We start from the raw sequence: 15,099 nt of genomic DNA on the forward strand, positions 1-15,099 counted from the left end.
GGTTCAGCCACTGAATCTATATGGATAGGACTGAGAAATAAGAAGGGGGAAAATCACTTTGATAGGATTGTAATATCCCAAATAGTCAGCGGGAAATTGAGGAGCAAATATGTTAGGAGATTACAGATATGTTCCCAGAAAAATAGGGTGACAATAGTCAGAGGTTTTAATTTTCCCAACGTTGACTGGGACAGCCATAGTATTAAAGGGTTGGATTGAGAGAAATTTGTTGAGTGTATTCGGGAGGAATTTCTCGTTCAATATGTGGATGGCCCGACTAGACAGGGGGCAAAACTTGACCTCCTCTTGGGAAATAAGGAAGTGCTGGTGACAGAAATGTTAGTGAGGGATCACTTTGGGACCAGTGACCATAAATCTATTAGTTTTAAGATAGCTTTGGAGAATGTCCCAAAAGTTAAAATTCTAAACTGGGGCAAGGTCAATTTTGATGGTATCAGGCATGAACTTTCAAAAGTTAATTGGGGGAGTCTGTGAGAAGGCAAGGGGATGTCTGGTAAGTGGCATGCTTTCAAAAGTGTGTTAACCAGGGTTCAAGGTAAACACATTCCTCTTAGAGTGGAGGGTAAGGCTGGCAGAAGTCGGGAATCCTGGATGACTCGGGATATTGAGGCCCTGGTCAAGAAGAAGAAAGAGGCACATGACATGCATAAGCAGCTAGGATCAAGTGAATTTCTTGAAGAGTATAGTGGGCATAGGAGTAGAGTTAAGAGAAAAATCAGGAGGGCAAAAAGGGAGCATGAAATTGTTTTGGCAGATAGGGTAAAGGAGAATCCAAAGAGCTTCACAAATACATAAAGGGCAAAAGAGTAACAAGGGAGAGAGTAGGGCCTCTTAAGGATCATCAAGGACATTGATGTGTGATCCACAAGAAATGGGTGAGATCTTAAATGAATATTTCTCATCAGTATTTACCGTTGAGAAAAGCATGGATGTTACGGAACTTGGGAAAATAAATAGTGATGTCTTGAGGAGCGTATATATTATGGAGAAGGAGGTGCTGGAAATCTTAGAGCACATCAAGGTAGATAAATCCCCGGGACCTGATGAAGTACATCCCAGGAAGTTGTGGGAGGCTAGGGAAGAAATTGCGCTGGGCCCACTGTTATTTGTCATTGATATTAATGATTTGGATGAGAATATAGGGGGCATCGTTGGTAAATTTGCAGATGACATCAAGATTGGTGGCATGGTGGACAGTGAGGAAGGTTATCTCCAATTGCAGCAGGATCTTGATCAATTGGGCCAGTTGGCTGATGAATGGCAAATGAAGTTTTATTTAGACAAAGGTGAGACAATGCATTTTGGTAGATTGAACCAGGGCAGGACTTACTCAGTTAATCGTAGGGCACTGGGGAGAGTTACAGAACAAAGAAATCTTGGGGTTCATGTTCATAGTGCTTTGAAAGTGGAGTCACAGGTGGATAGAGCGGTGAAGAAGGCATTTGGCATGCTTTGTTTCATCGGTCGGAACATTGAATACAGGAGTTGGGACACCTTGTTGAAGTTGTACAAGACATTGGTGTGGAGTTTGCACATTCTCCTCGTGTCTGCGTGGGTTTCCTTCAGGTGCTCTAGTTTTCTCCCACAGTCCAAAGATGTGCAGGTTAGGTTGATTGACCATGCTAAAATTGCCCCTTAGTGTCTTGGGATGTGTAAGTTAGAGGGATTTGCGAGTAAATGTGTAGGGATATGGGGATAGGGCCAGGGTGGGATTGTGGTCGGTGCAGACTTGATGGGCCGAAGGGCCTGTTTCTGCACCGTAGGGTTCTATGTTCTACATTCTATCTTCCCAAATGGTCGTAAATCCTATCTCTCAGGACCCTTTCCATTAATTTACCGACCACCAAAGTAAGACTAACTGGCCTATAATTACCAGGGTCATTCCTATTTCCTTTCCTGAAGAGAGGAACAAAATTCGCCACTCTCCAGTCCTCTGGCACAATCCCCGTGGACAGTGAGGACCCAAAGATCAAAGCTAAAGGCTCTGTAATCTCATCCCTTGCCTCCCAAAGTATGTTGTGAGTCGTGTCTGAATCGGAGATCATTTAGGAATAAGGAAAACTCCAGTAAATATACGAAAACATTTTTATTGGCCTGGACTACATAAAGATGAGGTTGAATCTTGCTGGACGTGTCACATATGTCATTTGACAAGAAAACCTCAAATGGTAATAAAACCAGCACCCTTAATACCCACTCCAGCATTTGAGAAACCGTTTATGATGATCCTGATTCTGTGTGATCAGTCCATAAAATGAAAAGTAGAAATCAGTATTTGTTAACCAGAATGGATGTGTCCACTCGAATTCCAGAGGCCATTCTGTTAAGTAATAATACAGCTAAAAGGATTGCAGAGGAATTACTTCAAGTTTTTACTAGATATGGATTGCCCACAGAAATACAATCAGATCAAGGATCAAATTTTACATCAAAATTATTAAGAAAATTATGGATAGCTCAGGGATAAAACAATTTAGATCAACTGCGTACAATCTGGAATCGCAGGGAGAATTAGAACAGTGGCAACAAACCATGCTGCTGGCTTATAGTCAAGGTTATTCAGAGGATTGATTGGGAAATCCACTTGCACTTCTTGTAATTCGGCATTCACTTTATGAATCAACCAAAATCAGTCAGTTTGAATTAATTTTTAGTCATGAGGTAAGAGGACCACTTAAACAAAAAGAACTTGGTGCATCAGCATTCTGAGACTGCATTCTGAGACTGCTTGAGAAGCACAAGGGGTGGGAAATTTAAGCGGCATTGGGGTGGTGGGGAAGACAACCCGGTCGCAATTTCCCTGGTCCATTTATTTATAGTTTAATCAGCCTCTCGCCAGGAAACAGCACAAGGCTTATTATCACATGCAGAAGCTGCCCTGCACCTCTTTTGTAAACCCAGGACTCAGTTGTCCGGGCTTACTAAAGTTCCTGCCCCTGCTGGTAGATGTCCACACCAGCGGGATCACTTGTGGTTCCTATCAATTGCTGGTGGAACTGGGGAAAATCAGAGTGACCTGAAAGAGTTATTATAATCATATGTAGAGATCTGTGGAAACAAATGGGAAGTACTAAAATAATTATGCATGAGGTAGATGTAGGAAATGCTGTTCCAATTGAGCAAAATTTGTATAGACTTAATCCATTCAGGTTAGCACGGGTTCGGAAGGAGAAACTGATGTTTGCTTGGTCTGAGCTTCAGCAGCCGAAAGTCTCGATCAAACATGTAAAACTACTTGTAAAAAAACACTTTACAGGATAAGGGGATAAGGAACCTTGGCTCTTGAGGGAGATTGTAACACTGATTAAGAGGAAGAGAGAGTTGTATGTAATGTACAGGCAGCAAGGAACAAATCAGATGCTCGAGGAGTATAAAAAGTGCAAGTAGCTACTTAACAGGGAAATCAGGAGGGCTAAAAGAAAGCATGACGTTGCTTTGGCAGACAGAGTGAAGGAAAATCCAAAGAGCTTCTATAGGTATGTTAGGAGCAAAAGGATAGTGAGGGATAAAATTGGTCCTCTTGAAGACCAGAGTGGTAGACTGTGTATGGAACCAAAAGAGATGGGAGAGATACCAAATGGGTTTTTTGCATCTGTATTTACTGACGAAATGGGCATGGAGTCTACAGAAATTGGGCAAACAGGTAACGAGGTCATGGAATCTTTACAGATTAAACAGGAGGAGGTGCTGGCTGTCTTGAGGCAAATCAGAGTGGATAAATCACCAGGACCGGACAGGGTATTCCCGCGGACCTTGAGGGAGGCTAGTGTTGAACTTGCAGGGGTCCTGGCAGACATATTTAAAATGTCAATATTCATGGGGGAGGCTCATGTTGTTCCGTTGTTCAAAAAAGGTTCCAAAAGAAATCCGGGAAATTACAGACTAGTAAGTTTGAAGTCAGTGGTTGGCAAGTTATTGGAAGGTGTGATAAGGGATAGGAACTACAAATATTTGGATAGACAGGGACTTATTAGGGAGAGTCAACATGGCTTTGTGCATGGTAGGTCATGTTTGACCAATCTATTAGAGTTTTTCGAGGAGGTCACCAGGAAAGTGGATGAAGGGAAGGCGACGGATGTTGTCTACCTGGATTTCAGCAAGGTCTTTGATAAGGTCCCTCATGGGAGGTTACTTAGGAAGGTTCAGTCGCTAGGTATAGATGGGGAGGTTGTAAATTGGATTAGACACTGGCTCAGTGGAAGGAGCCAGAGAGTGGTTGAGGAGGATTGCTTCTCTGAGTGGAGGTCTGTGACTAGTGGAGTGCCGCAGGGATTGTTGTTGGGTCCATTGTTGTTTGTCATCGACATCAATGATCTGGATGATAATGTGGTAAATTGGATCAGCAAATTTGCTGATGATATAAAGATTGGAGGTGTGGTGGACAGTGAGGAAGGTTTCAAAGCTTGCAGAGGGACTTGGACCGACTAGAAAAATGGGCTGAAAAATGGCAAATGGAATTTAATGCAGATGTGTGAGGTATTGCACTTTGGAAGGACAAACCAAAGTAGAACGTACAGATTAAATGGTAGGACTCTAAAGAGTGCAGTTGAACAGAGGGATCTAGGAATACAGGTACAGAATTCCCTAAAAGTGACATCACAAGTGGATAGGATTGTAAAGAGTGCTTTTGGTACGTTGGCCTTTATAAATCGGAGTATCGATTTATGTAAGTATAAAAGTTGGAGTGTTATGGTAAGGTTATATAAGGCATTGGTGAGGCCAATTTAGAGTATTGTGTACAGTTTTAGTCACCTAGTTACAGGAAGGATGTAAATAAGGCTGAAAGAATGCAGGGAAGGTTCACAAGGATGTTGCCGGGACTTGAGAAGCTGAGTTACAGAGAGAGATTGAACAGGTTAGGACTTTATTCCCTGGAGCATAGAAGAATGAGGGGAGATTTGATAGAGGTGTATAAGATGGGTATAGATAGAGTGAATGCAAGCAGGCTTTTTCCACTGAGGCTAGGGGAGAAAAAAATGAGAGGGCATGGGTTAAGGGTGAAAGGACAAAAGTTTAAATGGAATATTGGGGGGGGCTTCTTCACGCAGAGAGTGTTGGGAGTGTGGAATGAGCTGCTGGATAAAGTGGTAAATGCGGGGTCACTTTTAGCATTTAAGAAAAACTTGGACGGGTTCATGGATGAGAGGTGTGTGGAGGGATATGGTTCAAGTGCAGGTCAGTGGGATGAGGCAAAAAATCGTTCAGCACAGACAAGAAGGGCCAGAAGGCCTGTTTCTGAACTGTAATTTTCTATGGTTCTATGGTAATGCGGAGGACAACCAGTTACTGGACAATGATGTGAATAAAGAAAGTGAGCAGGTGTGGAGACAGTTGCAAGAAAAGTTGACTGATTTGAAATTTGTTCCAAATTTATGGAAATTACCTGGAAATGGAAGTCTGGGGACCTGCTAGAAATTAGATACCTCTCTCCAGGCGTCTACAAAAGGCAAGAGGTGTTTTCTTCCCCTCTCTCACAGTGTGGCACCGTAGCACAGTGGCTGGCACTGCTGCCTAACAGTGCTAGGGACCCAGGTTCAATTCCTGGCTTGGGTCACTGTCTATGCAAAATCAGCATGTTTTCCCTTTGTCTGCGTGGGTTTCCTCCAGGTGCTCCGGTCTCCTCCAAAAGATGTGCTGGTTAGGTGCATTGGCTGTACTAGATTCTCCTTCAGTGTACTGAACAGGTGCCAGAGTGTGGTGACTACAGGGTTTTCACAGTAAGTTCATTGCAACGTTATTGTAAGACTACTTGTGACTAATCAATAAATGTTACTATTTTTTACTCTCATGGGAGTTCGGCTGTGTGATGACAGGTTTCCCCCTGGAGGCTGCTGTCTGAGTGTCAGGAGACAGGTGTCTCCCCTTATCTTGGTCCAGGAGGGTTAATAGGCTGAAGAACAAGGAATTCACATAAGCCTGTGTGTCTTGCTAACTGATTCTGAAGAGGAATCTCTGGAGATAGTGTTTAAATTGGAACTAATAGAAATAGCTGGCAACCAAAAATTATACCTTGTCCTGTTTTAAGTATTTACATTGGTAACTGTTTTTCTAATTCTTATAGTTATATTTTAACTGTGTTATTAAATAAAGTTTGTTCTGATAAAAACTTCCTAGTGGGTCAAAAAAACACAGAATGCTCACACTAATGGTGAAATCAAAAATCGATGGCATCTCGGTTAAGTTCATAACATACCTTGGAGTTTCTCATCTGGTCCTTAACAGAAGGACCCAAACAGAAATCAACAATGGATGTTAGGGTACTTGGGGAAATAAAGATTGATATCTTGAGGAGTGTACATATTGTAGGGAAAGAGGTGCTGCAAGTCTTAAAGAGCATCAAGGGAGATAGATCCCCAGGACCCAATGAAGTGTTTCCCAGGATAATGTGGAAGGCTAGGGAGAAAATTATGGATCCCCTAGCAGAGGTATTTGAATCATCAATAGTCACAAGTGAGGTGCCTGAAGATTGGAGGGTGGCAAATGTGACTTTGTTTAAGAAGGTCTGCAGGAAAAAGCATGGGAACATAAGAACATAAGAAATAGGAGCAGGAGTAGGCCATCTAGCCCTTCGAGCCTGCCCCGCCATTCAATAAGATCATGGCTGATCTGTCGCTGCTCAGTTCCACTTTCCCGCCCTCTCCCCATAACCCTTAATCCCCTCTCTTATCAAAAACCCATCAACCTGCGTCTTAAAAATATTTAGCGAGGCAGCCTCCACCACTTCAACGGGCAGAGAATTCCAGAGATTCACCACCCTTTGAGTGAAGAAGTTCCTCCTCAACTCCGTTCTAAACCGCCCCCCTTTTATCTTGAGGCTGTGCCCCCAAGGCCTACTGTCTTTTTTGAGCGGGAAGAGTCTTTCCACCTCTATCCTATCCATCCCATTCATCATCTTATATGTCTCAATAAGATCTCCCCTCATTCTTCTAAACTCTAACGAGTACAAGCCCAGTTTATTCAGCCTCTCCTCATAGCTCAACCCCCTCAACTCCGGTATCAGCCTAGTAAACCTCCTCTGCACTCCCTCCAAGGCCAAAATATCTTTGCGCAGGCGCGGCGCCCAAAACTGCACACAGTACTCCAGCTGCGGCCTCCCCAATCTTGGTGTCATCAGCAAATTTCGACACCCTACACTCGGTTCCCTCCTCCAGATCACCTATATAAATGGTAAAAAGCTGAGGCCCCAGCACCGACCCCTGGGGCACTCCACTAGTCACCATCCGCCAATCCGAATAGCACCCGTTGACCCCACTCTCTGCCTTCTATTTGACAACCAATCCTCTATCCACGCTAACACCCTACCCCCAACTCCATGTCCCTCGACCTTCTGCAATAACCTCTTGTGAGGTACTTTGTCAAATGCCTTCTGAAAATCTAGAAAGACCACATCCACCGGCTCTCCTCTATCCACCGCCCTAGACACATCCTCATAGAACTCCAGTAAATTTGTCAGACACGACTTCCCTTTCATGAAACCGTGCTGCGTCTGCTCTATCAAGCAATTCCCTTCAAGATGCCTCGCAATTTCCTCCTTAATGACAGATTCTAACATTTTACCTACCACAGACGTTAAACTAACCGGCCTATAATTCCCCGCCTTTTGCCTGGCACCCTTCTTAAACAATGGCGTAACATTAGCCGTTTTCCAATCATCCGGCACTTCCCCGGAATCCAGCGACGTCTGGAAAATAACCACCAAGGCATCCACTATCACCTCCGCCATTTCTTTCAGAACCCTCGGATGCATTCCATCCGGTCCTGGGGACTTGTCCACAATCAGCCCCTCCAGTCTGTCGAGCACTGCCTCTCTAGTAACAGTAATGTCATTAAGACCCTCCAGTCCTACCACCTTTCCATCGCTAACACCCGGCAAATTATTCACGTCCTCCTCTGTGAAGACAGAAACAAAAAAGTTATTCAATACCTTAGCCATATCCCCATCCCCTACCACTAGGTCCCCTTTCTCATCCTCTAAAGGACCAACATTCACCCTAGCCAGCCTCTTCCTTTTTATATATTTATAAAAACTCTTGCTATCCTTTTTTATATTAAGCGCTAGCCCAGCTTCATAGTTTCTCCTACCCTTCTTTATCAACTTCTTTATCAATCTTTGTTGACATTTAAACCTCTCCCAATCCTCTTCTCGCCCACTACTCTTAGCTACTCTAAATTCCTCCGCTTTTAGTTTAACACTTTCCTTCACCTCCTTCGTTATCCACGGCTTATTACCTCTCCTCCTACTATCCTTTTTGACCATCGGAATAAATTTCTGCTGAGCGCCAAGAAAGATCTCCTTAAAGATCCTCCACTGCTCCTCAACAGACCCTCCCTCCAACGCGCTCCCCCAGTCCACATTCGCCAATTCTTCTCTCATCCTACCGTACTCCCCTCTATTCAAACAAAGGACGCGTGTCCGGGAACCCACTTTCTCCTCCTCCATCTGCACTAGAAACTCCACCATACAATGATCACTCTCCCCAAGAGGATCCTTCACCACAAGGTCCCTAATTCTACCCGCCTCATTACATAGCACCAGATCCAAGATAGCTCGCTCCCTCGTCGGCTCCAACACACACTGTTCGAGGAAACTATCCCGGCAGTATTCCAAGAACTCTTCCTCGAGCCCCCCCGCGTCCAACATGGGTCGACCAATCAATATGCAGATTGAAATCCCCCATAACTACGGCCGTCCCATTCCTGCACGCTGCACTTATTTGCGCGTTAACAGCCCGCCCCACCTCCAGATCATTATTCGGGGGCCTATAGACGACGCCCACCAGCGTCTTCCTCCCTTTGCGGTTCCTAATCTCCACCCACAACGATTCCACCCTCTGCTCCTTGGCTCCAATATCATCCCTTGCTACCACCATGATGCTATCCTTAATCAGCAGAGCTACACCCCTCCCTTTTCCCTCCTGCCTATCCTTCCTAAACACTTGATAGCCCTGTACATTCAGCTCCCAGTCCCTGTCACCCTGCAGCCACGTCTCTGTAATGGCCACCAGATCGTATCCATTTGTGTCGATCTGCACCACCAACTCATCCACTTTATTCCGAATGCTTCGTGCATTCAGATAAAGTGCTTTCATCCCAGCCTTCACCTGGACCCTATTTGCCATAATGCCACCAACTATACTCACACCCCCACTCCCTCTATTATTGGGACATCCTCGGCCTCTTCCCTTACCTGTACCCTCTCCTTAACTTTAGACCTCGTAACATCACCTACCCTCGCACCCTCCCCCCCCCCCCAATTAGTTTAAAGCCCTGTCTACAGTCCTCTTTACTCGATTCGCCAGCACTCTGGTCCCAGCACGGTTCAGACCAACCCCATCCCGCCCGAACAGGTCCCACCTACCCCAGTACTGGTGCCAATGCCCCATAAATTCAAACCCATTCCTCCCACACCAATCCCTGAGCCACCCATTCACTTCCTTAATCCTGTCAACCCTACGCCCGTCTGCACTCGGTTCAGGCAGTAGCCCAGAGATAACCACCTTGTCGGTTCTACTTTTTAATTCCATTCCCAGCTTTTCATACTCCCTCCCCAGATCCTCAGTCTGCATTTTGCTTACGTCGCCGGCACCCACATGTACCTCACATCTGTGGTGGGTAAATTGTTGGAAGGTATTTTCCACAGGCATTTAGAGACACAAGAACTGATTAGGGACAATCGGCATGGCTTTGTGAGTAGAAAATCATGTTTCACAAATTTGATTGAGTTTTTTGAAGGGGTAACCAAGAAGGTAGATGAGGACAGTGCTATTGATGGACTTTAGCAAGGCCATTGACAAGATACCATATAGTCAGTTGTTGCATAAGTTTAAATCTCACAGGATCCAGGGTGAGGTAACTAAATGGATACAAATTGGCTTGATGACAGAAGACAGAGAGTGGTTATAGAGGATTGTTTTTCAAACTGGAGGCCTGTGACCAGCGGTGTGCCTCAGAATTGTTGTTGGGTCCAATGTTATTTGTCATTTATATTAATGATTTGGATGAGAATATAGGAGGCATTGTCAGTAAGTTAACAGATGGCACCAAGATTGGTGGCATAGTGGACTGTGAAGAGGGTTATCTCAGATTGCAATGAGATGTTGATCAATTAGGCCAGTGGGCTGATGAATGGCAGATGGAGTTTAATTTAGATAAATGCGAGGTGGTGCATTTTGGTAGATTGAACCAGGGCAGTACTTAATCAGTTAATGATAGGGCATTGGGGAGAGTTAGAGAACAAAGAGATTTAAAGGTACAGGTTCATAGCTCCTTGAAAGTGGAGTCACAGGTGGACAGAGTGGTGAAGGAGGCATTCAGCATGCTTGGTTTCATTGGTCAGAATATTGAATACAGGAGTTGGGACGTCTTGTTGAAGTTGTACAAGACATTAATAAAGCCACACTTGGAATACTGTGTACAATTCTGGTCACCCTTTTATAGAAAGGATATTATTAAACTAGAAAGAGTGCAGAAAAGATTTATTAGGATGCTGCCAAGCATTGATGGTATGAGTTATAAGGACAGGCTGGATAGACTGGGAATTTTCTCTCTGGAGCATAGGAGGCTTCGGGTGATCTTATAGAGGTCTATAAAGTAATGAGGGGCATAAATCAGCTAGATAGTCAATATCTTTTCCCAAGGTAAGGAAGTCTAAAACTAGAGGGTATAGGTTCAAGGTGAGAGGAAAGAGATACAAAAGTATCAGAGGGACAATTGTTTCATACAGAGGATGGTGATTGTCTGGAACAAGCTGCCAAAGGTAGTAGTAGAGACAGGTACAATTTTGTCTTTTAAAAAGCATTTAGACAGTTACATGGGTAAGATGGGTATAGAAGGATATGGGCCAAATGCAGGCAATTGGGACTCGCTTAGGGGTTTAAAAAAAAGGCAGCGTGGACAAGTTGGGGGAGGGGCCTCTTTCTATGCTGTAAACCTCAATGATTCTGTGAGTCTAACAAACCAAATGGCCTTTTTTTGTGTTGTAACAATTCTATGATTGTTTGAAAGCACTCCCTTGGGAGTCAAAAGAATTCCTTTCAGAGATGAAACCTGTTTTTATGGTTTTCATCTGACTCACGCTGGCTTTTAATCACCTTATATAAAATATTGGATTGTGTGACATTGAAATAGTCTTGCAGACACTTGCAGACTAACTATGAAAATGGCAATTTGGGTCTGGTGTAGCATTTTGACAGACTGGGTTTGTCCTGAACCTGCAGAATATTACATTAGCAATGGCTCTGAGGAGGACAAATTCTCAAAGATACTTGTTAACATGAGTTGCTGTTATAGTTCATAACGTGGGAATGCCGGCGTTGGACTGGCATAAACACAGTAAAAAGTCTGACAACACCAGGTTTTAGTCCAACCGATTTATTTGATAATACTCACAAGCTTTCGAGGGGACTGCCTCTTCGTCAGGTGAATGGAGAGTTCTGGCCTCAGACAGAGCATATAAAGCACAGACAGTTTAGAGATTACTGATTAGAATGCGAATCCTTACACCTAACCTGCTGTTCAAGACCTGAAGTGGCTGACGATGTGAGTGGAAGGAGCACTGATCACAGGTTACAGAGATGTGTATTGTCTCCAGACAGTACAGTAAGTGAGGTTTTGAAAACCCAGGCAAGTCACGGGGGTTACAGATAGTGCGACATGAACCCAAGATCCCTGTTGAGACCGTCCTCATGTGTGCGGAACTTGGCTATCAGTCTCTGTTCAGCGACTGTGCGCTGTCGTGTGTCGTGAAGGCCGCCTTGGAGAATGATTCGGGTAAGCATTCTCCAAGGCGGCCTTCACGACACACGACAGCGCACAGTTGCTGAACAGAGACTGATAGCCAAGTTCCGCATACATGAGGACGGTCTCAACAGGGATCTTGGGTTCATGTCGCACTATCTGTAACCCCCGTGACTTGCCTGGGTTTTCAAAACCTCACTTACTGTACTGTCTGGAGACAATACACATCTCTGTAACCTGTGATCAGTGATCCTTCCACTCACATCGTCAGCCACTTCAGGTCTTGAACAGCAGGTTAGGTGTAAGGATTCGCATTCTAATCAGTAATCTCTAAACTGTCTGTGCTTTACATGCTCTGTCTGAGGCCAGAACTCTCCATTCACCTGACGAAGAGGCAGTCCCCTCAAAAGCTTGTGAGTATTATCAAATAAATCGGTTGGACTAAAACCTGGTGTTGTCAGACTTTTTACATAGTTCATAACAACAGCGATGATGAAGAGTCATCCAGACTTGCAACATTAGCTCTGCTCTCCTCACAGATGCTCTCAGATCTACTGAGATTTTCCAGTATTTTCTGTTTTTGTTTCAAATTCTAGCAACTGCGGTAATTTATTTTTATCTTGCTTTATGGTTAATGATCTATAAGCATGTAAACTTGTCATCCTAAACAGAAGTAAATGAAAACAAGAATTTAAGGAAGCCGAGGAACTTCTATCACAATGTGGCAGATCATAAAGATGTAACCAAATTAATAACAGTGCTCTCTTCTTCTGTCAACTCCACGAGGGATGCCATCACCAGAGCACTAGAAGAATTTCAAAAATTCAATATACTGTGGTTACAAGACAGAGATACTACAGTTAAGGTATTGTAAACGTTTCCACCCATCTCTTAATCTATCATTTTCCTTCCTGGACTTTTCTCCCCTTCTTCTTCTGATGTGGAGTTGCTGGTGTTGGTCTGGGATAGGCACAGTAAGTAGTCTCACAACACCAGGTTCAAGTCCAGCAGGTCTATTTGGTAGCACAAGCTTTCAGAGCGCTGCTCCTTCATCAGGCAGCCAGGAGAAAGTGGCCAGGCATGAGGATCATTCTCACCTTTACACCCCTGGAAAGATTCCCTCAACAGCTTGATGACTGAGTAAACCTGTTGTAAACCTTGCTAAAATGATGTCATGTTGGCAAGGCTTGAAAATACAGGAAGGGGTAAATTATGGTGGGAGGCCTGATAATTAAATTTAAATTTATGCAAATACATTAAGATGAGGCTCTCACCCTTTGTGGGAGTGAACATCACAATGTCACCACCAAGGGATGGAAAATCACATGATGCAATCTTTCCAGACAGCATCAAAATTCTCCATTCTCTAATACGAACATGGGCTGAAAATCTCCCCCAAAGTCTCAGGTGGTGGCCAGACCAAATTCATTTCCCTTAAAAAGTTCACGGACAAAGACACAAATATGTCCAAGAGAAAGCTGTCAACTCATTCATCTCATTGATACTTTGCTTTCACTAGAATGTTCATCCATAGCAAAATTTATACATTCAGATGTTCTGGAAAATTTTTACCACCAAATAAAATATTCTCGTAATATCTTTAAAACAGAAATGGTACATTACTGCTTTATCTGAGACATAAATAAATTTGCTTGTTTGTTTTTTTTCCCTTAAACCTCCGGCAAATTTCAATTTCAAATGTTTGAAATAGCAACTCATGTCCAATAGCTATCAATTCCAATTTCAAAAGCAGGCTTGATGGTTCCTTAAAGGTAAATGGTGGCACATAGGCACAGTGGTTTGCATGACTGCCTCACAGTACCAGGGACCTGGGTTCAATTCCGGCCTCAGGTCACTGTCTGTGTGGAACAAAGAACAACGAAAATTACAGCACAGAACAGGCTCTTCGGCACTCCAAGCCTGCACCAACTACGCTTCCCGACTTAACTAAAGCTCCCTATCCTTCTGGGGACTATACCCCGCTATTTCCATCTTCATGTATTTGTCAAGACGCCCTTAAAAGTCACTACCATATCCACTTCCATACCTCTCCAGCAACGAGTGTGAGGCACCCACCAACATCTGTAAAAAAATCTGCCTAGTACATCTACTTTAAACCTTGCTCCTTGCACCTTAAATCTATGTTCCCTAGTAATTGACTCTTCCATCCTGGGAAAAAGCTTCTCACTCTCCACTCTATCCATGCCTCTCATAATCTTGTAGACTTCTATCAGGTCGCCCTTCAACCTTCGTCGTTCCAGCGAGAACAAACCAAGTTTCTCCAACCTCTTTCATAGCTAATGCACCCCCATACCAGGCAACATCCTGGTAAATCTTTTCTGTACCCTCTCCAAAGCCTCCATATCCTTCTGGTAGTGTGGTGACAAGAATCGAACGCTATATTCCAAGTGCAGTTGAACTAAGGGTGTATAAAACTGCAACATGACTTGCCAATTTTTAAATTCAATGCCCCGGCCAATGAAGGCAGGCATGCTGTATGCCTTCTTGACTACCGTCTTCACCTGCTTTGCCACTTTCAGTGACCTGTGTACCTGTACACCCAGATCCCTCTGCCGATTAATACTCTTAAGGGTTCTGCCATTTACTGTATATTTCCTATTTGGATTAGACCTTCCAAAATGCATTACCTCATATATGTTCAGGTTAAACTCCATTTGCAATCTCTCTGCCCAAGTCTCCAACCAATCTATATCCTGCTGTATCCTCTGATGGTTCTAATCACTATCTGCAAATCTACCAACCTTTGTGTCATCCACAAACTTACTAATCAAACCAGTTACATTTCCCTCCAAATCATTTTATATATTACAAACAGCAAAGGTCCTAGCAGTGATTCCTGAGGAATACTCTGTCAAATTTACTGGAGTTCTATGAGGATGTGTCTAGGGCGGTCGATAGAGGAGAGCCGGTGGATGTGGTCTTTCTGGATTTTCAGAAGGCGTTTGACAAAGTACCTCATAAGAGGTTATAGCAGAAGGTCAGGGGACTTGGAGTTGGGGGTAGGGTGTTAGCGTGGATAGAGGATTGGTTGTCAAATAGGAGGCAGAGAGTGGGGGTCAACGGGTGCTATTCGGATTGGCGGATGGTGACTAGTGGAGTGCCCCAGGGGTCGGTGCTGGGGCCTCAGCTTTTTACCATTTATATAGATGATCTGGAGGAGGGAACCGAGTGTAGGGTGTTGAAATTTGCGGATGACACCAAGATTGGGGGAACGGCAAATTGTGCGGAGGGTGTGGAGAGTCTGCAGAAGGATCTAGATAGGCTGGGTGAATGGGCCAGGAAATGGCAAATGGAATTTAATGTTGGCAAGTGTGAGGTGGT

At 44.0% G+C, this 15,099-nt stretch overlaps 1 protein-coding gene across 1 annotated transcript in view; it reads left to right on the forward strand.

Moving 5' to 3' along the window:
* LOC145345623 (dynein axonemal heavy chain 8-like) overlaps positions 1 to 15,099 on the forward strand; it is a 1,557,438-nt gene that overhangs the window by 615,231 nt on the left and 927,108 nt on the right. The window contains exon 29 of the mRNA XM_080193457.1: positions 12,429 to 12,622. Coding sequence (XP_080049583.1) covers positions 12,429 to 12,622 — 194 coding nt within the window. The remainder of the gene's footprint in view (positions 1 to 12,428; positions 12,623 to 15,099) is intronic.

This window comes from Carcharhinus amblyrhynchos, chromosome 7, assembly GCF_965287045.1.
Source record: "Carcharhinus amblyrhynchos chromosome 7, sCarAmb.v2.hapA, whole genome shotgun sequence".
Classification (NCBI taxonomy): domain Eukaryota; kingdom Metazoa; phylum Chordata; class Chondrichthyes; order Carcharhiniformes; family Carcharhinidae; genus Carcharhinus; species Carcharhinus amblyrhynchos.